Source organism: Carassius carassius, chromosome 2 (assembly GCF_963082965.1).
Source record: "Carassius carassius chromosome 2, fCarCar2.1, whole genome shotgun sequence".
Taxonomy (NCBI): Eukaryota; Metazoa; Chordata; class Actinopteri; order Cypriniformes; family Cyprinidae; genus Carassius; species Carassius carassius.
In genome coordinates this window covers 49916200-49926589 of record NC_081756.1, presented here as the reverse complement: position 1 = coordinate 49926589, position 10390 = coordinate 49916200, and the positions used below count along the sequence as shown (strand labels likewise).

At 41.0% G+C, this 10390-nt stretch overlaps 3 protein-coding genes across 3 annotated transcripts; 1 reads left to right on the top strand and 2 right to left on the bottom strand.

Moving 5' to 3' along the window:
* Nucleotides 1–2636: 2636 nt before the first annotated feature.
* LOC132111775 (histone H3-like) lies at nucleotides 2637–3478 on the bottom strand. Its single transcript, XM_059519369.1, has one exon. It carries the CDS (start codon nucleotides 3445–3447, stop codon nucleotides 2887–2889), a length of 561 nt encoding a protein of 186 aa, XP_059375352.1. The 5' UTR covers nucleotides 3448–3478; the 3' UTR covers nucleotides 2637–2886.
* Nucleotides 3479–5167: 1689 nt separating this feature from the next.
* On the bottom strand, nucleotides 5168–5742 carry LOC132112000 (histone H2A-like). Its single transcript, XM_059519601.1, has one exon. It carries the CDS (start codon nucleotides 5725–5727, stop codon nucleotides 5341–5343), a length of 387 nt encoding a protein of 128 aa, XP_059375584.1. The 5' UTR covers nucleotides 5728–5742; the 3' UTR covers nucleotides 5168–5340.
* A 4077-nt stretch (nucleotides 5743–9819) lies between these two features.
* Nucleotides 9820–10390, top strand: LOC132111940 (histone H2A-like). Its single transcript, XM_059519550.1, has one exon. The coding sequence runs from the start codon at nucleotides 9835–9837 to the stop codon at nucleotides 10219–10221; it is 387 nt and encodes a 128-aa protein (XP_059375533.1). The 5' UTR covers nucleotides 9820–9834; the 3' UTR covers nucleotides 10222–10390.

Sequence of the window (10390 nt, the reverse complement as noted above, 5' to 3'; positions counted from 1 at the left end):
ATCAGAAGGTGGCGGTAATGCACACTTAAAAGTTGTTTGCCAACCGCCATTAAAAGGAAGAAGAAGAAGAAGAAGAAGAAGAAGAAGGTTTCCGGGTCATAGGATGGAGGACGGAGGAGCGAGGAGACGAGTAGGGATATTGAGAAGCACCCCATGGCTACAAACAACATCAGATTAAAATGTCGCTGTGGGGCAAGTCTGAGAACTCAATATCTCCTGATTCCCAGTCGGCGGCGGTAATGCACCGGTACGTTGGTTTGACAACCGCCATAAAAACAAAAGAAGGAGAAGTCTGAAAGCTGTTGAAGCAGAAGAAATACTTCTACAGAACAATGATCCAACAAAACACAAAAAAGTACTTATATGGCTTTGCGTCACCTGATTGACAAGGTTACCCTTGGACTTGAAAATCAATAATTTATTTGTATTTGTTTTTAGACCTGTCAAAAGCTTTTGATAAATTTAATCATTGCATTTTATTGGAAAGTTGCACAAATAAGGTTTTTTATGATTTTACATATAAATGGTTGAAGAATTACATTTGTAATAGAAGACAGTTTGTTTGTTTGTTTGTTTTAAGTGCAAATCAAGTCTACACTGTGGGGTTCCTCAGGGCTCCATACCTGGAGCATTGCTATTTCTTATTTATGTAAATGATTTATTGCATGTTTCACATATTTTTACTCCAGTGATGTTTGCTGATGACACAAAGGTAGTTTTCTCTCACTCATATTTTAATTCATTTATTAAGAATGCAAATGTTGGTCTAACTGTTTATGCTAATTGGTGTAGTTTAAACAAATTAGCTTATTTTTATTTTTTTTTTAGTATAAAATTATACCCTAAGGACTTATCAAAAATTACTATTGAGTCTACTGAGGTGACTCAAATGTCAACAACTAAATTCTTGGGAGGTTTTGTTGATGAGACTTTGAGTTGGTGGGAACAAGTCGATTACGTAAGCAGGACAATAAATAAATCTACAGAATAAGGAGTGTTAGGCATTATGTTACTTCTTACACTTTACTATAGTATAGTTTACTTTATCCTTGTCTTTCATATTGTAATATAGTTTGGACAAGTACTATTCCTACTCTTGAAAAAAAATCTTTATTCTTCAGCAGCGTTTTGTTAGGATTGCTTGGTGATCAAACAATTCATCTTGTTCTTTATTTCATAAACTTCAGGTTCTTACTATCTATAATGTTAATAATTTTCAAATATGTGTATTTATGTATAATATATATTCAAGTTGAGGGTAACATAACCACAGCAGTTTAGAGTGTATTTTAAAGTAAATCCTCATGATCACGGTTATTTTACCCATCTATTTTCAATTTTTCATCTTCCTAACTATCTCACTCGTAGAGGTCAATACATGCTTTGACTTCCAAATCATGGTTGTCTTGAGCTGCAGGAATGCGTCTTAAAGTCAACGGAAAGTTTCACATGAAAACAAATCAGTACTGCTCAATTCCACCATATATAACGGTTATAAAAAAATATCTTTACCTATACATTACACAATCACAAGCATAAGGTATTCCTTATAATTTGTTTAGAGAACTACCCCTTACTAGTGATGTGTCGTTCGTGAACGAATCGTTCTTTTTGAACGAACCTTTTAGGTGAACGAATCGTTCTCGTTCACGTAATCCGCTGACTCATATTTCTCGTTCAGTGAAGTTCCACCCTCCACAGCAGCGCGGCGCTATAAGCAGCGCATGCGCAGCTCAGTGAACCGGGTAACAACCATTTCATCCTGTCAAAGAATTACTAAACCTCGAGCCAATAGCCTTCGAGTATGAGATGTGACAGAGCATGTGATTTGTTGAATGTAGTGAACGAATACGCCCTTAATGAACGAGTTTCATATGAGTCTGAACTAGATCTGGAGATCTTATCGTTCGTGAACGAAATGACTGAACTGGTATCCATGTCGTTCGTGATTGAGTTGAATGAACTGATACATGTCGTTCGTGAATGAAATGACTGAACTGATACACATGTCGTTCGTGAATGAGTCGAATGAGCTGATACATGTCGTTCGTGAATGAGCTGATACATGTCGTTCGTGAATGAGTTGAATGAGCTGATACATGTCGTTCGTGAATGAAATGAACTGGCACATAGCTTATCTCGTTCGTGAACGAAATTAATGAGAGTAAACCGGGTTAGTCTGCCAGGCATTTAGCATGTCAATCTCGCAAAAATGCAAAGCGCAGTTAAGTACTGTACACATACGCTTGTTTTGATATTTAGCAACTCCACGTTTAATCCCCGATTTATGAATGTGAATATATAATATACAAACTGTCTGACCAAACAATTAAAATGCTAATTAGGCAAGAAAACCTTGTGCTTTGTTCATCTGAAAAACTTAATTAGACTTTGTATATTGAATGTGATTATACACACACTTTAATAAAGCCAGATCAGTTTTTGTGAATACGTTCGTTGACTTAATTAAGACATAACACATAATACACTCTTTTTTGCCATCTGCTGGCTTATTTTGTGTAATACGAAGAAATGGTCACTGAACGAATCAGTGAACAATTCTGAACGAATCATTTTGGTGAACGAACTGAAAATGAATGAATCTCTAAAAAGAATCATAATTTCCACCCCTACCCCTTACACAACAGGGTTAAAAATTGTTAACACACCTGCTGTTTCCCCTGTGATTATTCTTAAAAGTAACGATGATATAAAGCTTCAAACACGTAAAGTTTAATGCCAAGCTGAATATTCTTCAAATATTAAGGTGTTGTTGTTTTCGATGTTTCATATTAGGAGTTATAATGGAAACGGTCTCATTGAGAGTGATGTAGGTGGCTCTTAAAAGAGCCTTTGGGGTGTGACGCGGCTGATGCAGCGGCGGGTTTAAGCGCGCTCTCCGCGGATGCGGCGGGCCAGCTGGATGTCTTTGGGCATGATGGTGACTCTCTTAGCGTGGATGGCGCACAGGTTGGTGTCCTCGAACAGACCGACCAGATAAGCCTCGCTGGACTCCTGCAGGGCCATGACAGCGGAGCTCTGGAAGCGCAGGTCCGTCTTGAAATCCTGAGCGATCTCTCGCACCAGACGCTGGAAAGGCAGTTTGCGGATCAGCAGCTCGGTGGACTTCTGATAACGACGGATCTCTCGGAGAGCCACGGTCCCGGGCCTGTAACGGTGGGGCTTCTTGACGCCGCCGGTGGCTGGTGCGCTCTTCCGGGCGGCTTTAGTAGCGAGCTGCTTCCTCGGGGCTTTACCACCGGTGGATTTACGAGCAGTCTGCTTAGTTCTTGCCATTGCTGCAGTCTTATCACTGTAGAATACGAGTGTAACAGTGTGTGCAACACAGCTGCTTTTAAAGCATCTTAGGATGGCGTCAGTGTGCAGAAGCTTGTGATTGGCTGATGTGTGGCGCCTGCACAGGACTGCTAGCCAATGAGTGCGCATCCCCTGTTTTCAAACGGGGAACTGTTTGTGTTTCCCGCTCAAAATGCTTTGTTCTGTTTATTACTTTACGCATCAAACAATCAATCTACACTACATTTACAATTAGTCATTTTATAGACGCTTTAAAAGCGATTTACAGTTCGAAGATAGAGGCAAATAGACACAGGAAGTGCTTGGAGTACCACGAGTTCCATCGTGTGTAACAAAAACAAGTGCGCGCATATATATATATATATATATATATATATATATATATATACACACACACACACACACACACACACATATATATATGTATATGTGTATATATATATATATATATATATATATATATATATATATATATATATATATATATATATATATATATTAATATAGATAGATAGATAGTTTAAAATAGATAGATATATCAATAAAAATGGAGGCTCCTCAGAAGTGATGCTGTACATCTGTGGTGTGGGAGCATTTTCATTTGGAAACCCCAAATAAAGTGAGATGTATTTATTGTGATCGATAGCTAGCTTACTGCAACAATACATCATCCATTTGAGGAGCACTCATCCTGGCATTTTGCAGGCTGCAGACGATGATAGGACGATGGTTCCCCCTGTACCTGGGCCTGCTACTGACACTGATGGGCCATCTCAGTAAGGTATGCATTATTTGAAATATAATTATAATTTAAATATAATAACAAACTGTTGGGGCACGGTCTAGAAAGTCCATAGCCCTGTGTCAACCTAAGCCCTACAACCTCCCAACCACAACTGCCAATCATGTTAAAAACAGCTTCAATGTGAATATAATATGTTCAATATAATATACTATTGTGTGAATATACATTTTATAGGTATACATATGAGTACCCAATTTACAGCCAGTGATGACATCATTTTGGGTTTCCTAATTGTTGTAGTTCTAGATTCCATTAGATTTTTCTCTGCACGCTGAGCATAAACGTTCATAACATAACTTTATGAAGGTTTCCAAATAATGAACCAGTAGGCTACAGTTTCAGTCTATGTTGTTATCTGATTCATATAATATATACTTCATATATGCCTTCAATGTAGGATTTGTTACCAATTGCTGTTTTCATCATCAGACCCATAATCATCATCACCAGTAGAAACACAGGACAGTTTATGGGAACTTTTTGATAATCGTATCCATGAAACCTAGATGATGCACAATGCTACAGCAGACGTCACGGTGGAAATGAAAAAATACCTCCATGATGCGTTTTTGCCCAATTTACTGGAAAGAGAGAGCAGTAGTCTTTCCTCATTTGTATGTCCTTGCTTAAAAAAAATCTTTGAATGCCAGCAACAAGTGTCCCTTGTGAGAAGACATTTTCAAAGGCTGGAGAAATTATCTGTTTAAAAAAAAAAAACAAACAAAAAAAAAAAAAGGCCTTCCACAGCAGAGATATTTATTTATTAATAAAATCTAAAAAAAAGAGCGAGACATTGTGGCTTGATTTCTTTTATTAATATTAATTTTTCATGACCAAAATAACATGCACAGTGACAAGCCTACAGCTTACAAGCTACACGTCTTAGAAAAATACAATAATAATACAACACATTTTAAACGAGTCGTTGTCAAGGTTGTGTCAGATCAACACCTGCAAGTGACCACTAGGTATCATCGCCGAAACGGGTGTCGGATCGATTCGAAGCCTCGACACAATGGCACATTTGCTTCCACGGTTTCATTGCTTCACGAAGCCTCGATCTGCCCACCACTTCTGAAAACCTGCTTAAATGCGTATTTTGTTGCATACGTCTATAAACTGGCTTTACGAACAAAATCAGAAAAGGGCTCTATAGGAGACAAAATGGGTGGCTCTTAAAAGAGCCTTTGTGTTTCAGAAACGGAGCAAACTCGGTTTTACTTGGCTTTGGCGGGTTTCTCGGTCTTCTTGGGCAGCAGCACGGCCTGGATGTTGGGCAGCACGCCGCCCTGAGCGATGGTCACTCGACCCAGGAGTTTGTTGAGCTCCTCATCATTGCGCACCGCCAGCTGCAGGTGACGGGGAATGATGCGGGTCTTCTTGTTGTCTCTCGCGGCGTTTCCAGCCAACTCCAGGATCTCAGCGGTCAGATACTCGAGCACAGCCGCCAGATAGACGGGAGCTCCGGCACCGACGCGCTCGGCGTAGTTCCCTTTGCGAAGAAGTCTGTGAACACGACCGACGGGGAACTGCAGCCCTGCTCTGGAGGAGCGAGTCTTTGCCTTCGCTCTCGCTTTGCCGCCGGTTTTGCCTCTTCCACTCATTGTTAAAGTACGATATTTCTACGTTCGTAATGCAGAAACAGTGATAACTCGAACCCCGCTCTTCTGTATTTAAAAGAACGTGCGAGTCGCTCATTGGTTTAGAGTCTGTAAGATTTCAAACCAATCACTGTACTTCCCTCCAACACCGACCTCCAAAGCCACGCCTCCACAGCCGGCACGCGGATTGTGCAGCTTCCGAGAACATTCAAGTAAAGCTAACCGTGTGCTAAAGTATTTCAAAATAATTGTCAAGGCAAAAAGCATTGATCCATATGTTCAATCTTATTAAATTTAGATCAATGATCAATTAAAGCTGTTAACTTTAATATCTGTGTATTACTTTGTGTTTTTTCTTCTTCTAGATACACAGTCAACACGTACAACATTGTGAGTCTAGGTAAATTCAGATCCTCTTCTAATTTGTTTTGTTTATTTGCACTGTATTCTTCTGATTTCAGGCATACTCTGTCATCTTGTTGTCTACAAAATATTTCTGATGACACTGAACTTGTGGGTCTAATCAAACTAAATAATGAGATGAACAACAGAAGAGAGATTCAGCTGCTTGTTACATGATGTGAATATTTTATTATTTATTTGTGAAGAAGAGTTCAGGATATGATCATTCATTTATGAAGATATAAGGAAGCAGTAATACAGCTGACAATCCAAGGTCAGAAGACAGAAATAGTCCAGTCTTATAAACTTTATTGTTGTCCAGTTGGACGGTAAATTACACTGGAGAAAGTACATTGAGGTTGTCTTTAAAAGCTTGTCTTTCAATCATTGATTTGGCTCCAGATTCTCTTGAGGTTTTTGTGGAAAAGAGAACAAGGGCAAAATTAAAAATGATTTAGTACTATGAGGAACAACCAGTAGATGGTATTTGTAGTAGTTCAGTGTTGATTTAGTGGGAGATTAGTGATGACTGTGTTCTACAGAACGATTCAGAAGCTCTTTTATCTCTGCTGCTGTGTGTAATGTGTATTTGTTGTTCTTTTCCGTTTATTGTGTTGCCTGCAGTTTACAAAGATGGAGAATCGTGTTAATTAAATTAACAAATTAGTTTACATGTCTTAACCTAATTCATTCCACAAAATTGCTCTTTCTTTCGAGTTTGTGGGTGGCTCTGAAAAGAGCCGTTGGGGAATAAAACAGCAGGTTTTTACTTCTTCTTGGGAGCTGCCTTTTTAGGCTTGGCAGCTTTAGGCTTCGCTGTCTTGGGTTTGGCGGTCTTGGTCTTTTTGGGGCTCTTGGCTGCTTTCTTGTGGGCCGCGGGCTTCTTCGCCTTCTTGGGGCTCTTGGTGGCCTTCTTAGCGGCGGCAGTGGGTTTCTTGGCCTTCTTGGGTGATTTCTTAGCGGCGGGCTTCTTTGCCGCTGCACTCTTGGGCTTCTTGGCAGCAGCGGGTTTCTTGGCCGCGGGCTTCTTGGCTTTAGGAGCTACTTTCTTCGCCGGCTTCTTCTTGGTCTCGGTCTCCTTCTTGCTGATCTTGAAGGATCCAGAGGCGCCGGTTCCTTTGACCTGCAGCAGGATGCCTTTAGTCACCAGGCTCTTGAACCTTTTGCATTTGAATTTCCAACGTCTACATGGAAACCTGTCAATCAAGTGACAGGGGTGGGGCCATTTTATTGGGCGTGTTTGCATTGGGAAGTGACGATTGTACTAAAATGTACCATGTTTTTACTAGGGTAAATATGAGTTAACGATAGTGTTTATAATTAAGCCACAGTAGCCACAAATGTACAGTTGTCTGAGACGTTATGAAATGTTCTTTAATATCATGAACCATAAAATGTAGTCAGTGTTCTGAGCTGTAGCTGAGTGGTTAGTGACTGTCATCTCTAACTGCATACCATCTTTTAGCGCTTGTTCGAAACCCGGGCCAACACAGACGTTCTTTATTTTTTTGTTTATCCTACTAACTTCAGCCGCTGATTTCGGACTTGCATCCTCAGTAGTTCAGACTTTGTGCATTCGCACCGGGAGTGTGATGTCTGCGAGGACGCAATCCGGTAATTCTGCAAACAGCAGCGTACTTGATAACGTCAGCTCGCCTTGACTACTGCAATTTTCCTCACTGTATGATCGCCCGTTTGGCGGCTGAAGTTAGTAGGATAAACAAAAAAATAAAGAACGTCTGTGTTGGCCCGGGTTTCGAACAAGCGCTAAAAGATGGTATGCCATTAGAAATGACAGTCACTAACCACTCAGCTACCAAGCTACACTGAATCAGCATCAGATCTGTGACCATCTTAAGTTGTGGCCTGTGTGTACCTATTATGAAAATAAACAATAGCAGAACACTGACTACATTTTATGGTTCATGATATTAAAGAACATTTCATAACGTCTCAGACAACTGTACATTTGTGGCTACTGTGGCTTGATTATAAACACTATCGTTAACTTATATTTACCCTAGTAAAAACATGGTACATTTTAGTACGATCTTCACTTCCCAACGAAAACACGCCCAATAAAATGGCCCCACCCCTGTCACTTGATTGACAGGTTTCCATGTAGACGTTGGAAATTCAAATGCAAAAGGTTCAAGAGCCTGGTGACTAAAGGCATCCTGCTGCAGGTCAAAGGAACCGGCGCCTCTGGATCCTTCAAGATCAGCAAGAAGGAGACCGAGACCAAGAAGAAGCCGGCGAAGAAAGTAGCTCCTAAAGCCAAGAAGCCCGCGGCCAAGAAACCCGCTGCTGCCAAGAAGCCCAAGAGTGCAGCGGCAAAGAAGCCCGCCGCTAAGAAATCACCCAAGAAGGCCAAGAAACCCACTGCCGCCGCTAAGAAGGCCACCAAGAGCCCCAAGAAGGCGAAGAAGCCCGCGGCCCACAAGAAAGCAGCCAAGAGCCCCAAAAAGACCAAGACCGCCAAACCCAAGACAGCGAAGCCTAAAGCTGCCAAGCCTAAAAAGGCAGCTCCCAAGAAGAAGTAAAAACCTGCTGTTTTATTCCCCAACGGCTCTTTTCAGAGCCACCCACAAACTCGAAAGAAAGAGCAATTTTGTGGAATGAATTAGGTTAAGACATGTAAACTAATTTGTTAATTTAATTAACACGATTCTCCATCTTTGTAAACTGCAGGCAACACAATAAACGGAAAAGAACAACAAATACACATTACACACAGCAGCAGAGATAAAAGAGCTTCTGAATCGTTCTGTAGAACACAGTCATCACTAATCTCCCACTAAATCAACACTGAACTACTACAAATACCATCTACTGGTTGTTCCTCATAGTACTAAATCATTTTTAATTTTGCCCTTGTTCTCTTTTCCACAAAAACCTCAAGAGAATCTGGAGCCAAATCAATGATTGAAAGACAAGCTTTTAAAGACAACCTCAATGTACTTTCTCCAGTGTAATTTACCGTCCAACTGGACAACAATAAAGTTTATAAGACTGGACTATTTCTGTCTTCTGACCTTGGATTGTCAGCTGTATTACTGCTTCCTTATATCTTCATAAATGAATGATCATATCCTGAACTCTTCTTCACAAATAAATAATAAAATATTCACATCATGTAACAAGCAGCTGAATCTCTCTTCTGTTGTTCATCTCATTATTTAGTTTGATTAGACCCACAAGTTCAGTGTCATCAGAAATATTTTGTAGACAACAAGATGACAGAGTATGCCTGAAATCAGAAGAATACAGTGCAAATAAACAAAACAAATTAGAAGAGGATCTGAATTTACCTAGACTCACAATGTTGTACGTGTTGACTGTGTATCTAGAAGAAGAAAAAACACAAAGTAATACACAGATATTAAAGTTAACAGCTTTAATTGATCATTGATCTAAATTTAATAAGATTGAACATATGGATCAATGCTTTTTGCCTTGACAATTATTTTGAAATACTTTAGCACACGGTTAGCTTTACTTGAATGTTCTCGGAAGCTGCACAATCCGCGTGCCGGCTGTGGAGGCGTGGCTTTGGAGGTCGGTGTTGGAGGGAAGTACAGTGATTGGTTTGAAATCTTACAGACTCTAAACCAATGAGCGACTCGCACGTTCTTTTAAATACAGAAGAGCGGGGTTCGAGTTATCACTGTTTCTGCATTACGAACGTAGAAATATCGTACTTTAACAATGAGTGGAAGAGGCAAAACCGGCGGCAAAGCGAGAGCGAAGGCAAAGACTCGCTCCTCCAGAGCAGGGCTGCAGTTCCCCGTCGGTCGTGTTCACAGACTTCTTCGCAAAGGGAACTACGCCGAGCGCGTCGGTGCCGGAGCTCCCGTCTATCTGGCGGCTGTGCTCGAGTATCTGACCGCTGAGATCCTGGAGTTGGCTGGAAACGCCGCGAGAGACAACAAGAAGACCCGCATCATTCCCCGTCACCTGCAGCTGGCGGTGCGCAATGATGAGGAGCTCAACAAACTCCTGGGTCGAGTGACCATCGCTCAGGGCGGCGTGCTGCCCAACATCCAGGCCGTGCTGCTGCCCAAGAAGACCGAGAAACCCGCCAAAGCCAAGTAAAACCGAGTTTGCTCCGTTTCTGAAACACAAAGGCTCTTTTAAGAGCCACCCATTTTGTCTCCTATAGAGCCCTTTTCTGATTTTGTTCGTAAAGCCAGTTTATAGACGTATGCAACAAAATACGCATTTAAGCAGGTTTTCAGAAGTGGTGGGCAGATCGAGGCTTCGT

What these genes read in the sequence shown, in the direction of transcription:
- LOC132111940 (XM_059519550.1), top strand. Translation starts at nt 9,835, where the DNA reads ATGAGTGGAAGAGGCAAAACCGGCGGCAAAGCGAGAGCGAAGGCAAAG.
- LOC132112000 (XM_059519601.1), bottom strand. Translation starts at nt 5,727, where the DNA reads ATGAGTGGAAGAGGCAAAACCGGCGGCAAAGCGAGAGCGAAGGCAAAG.
- LOC132111775 (XM_059519369.1), bottom strand. Translation starts at nt 3,447, where the DNA reads ATGCGCACTCATTGGCTAGCAGTCCTGTGCAGGCGCCACACATCAGCC.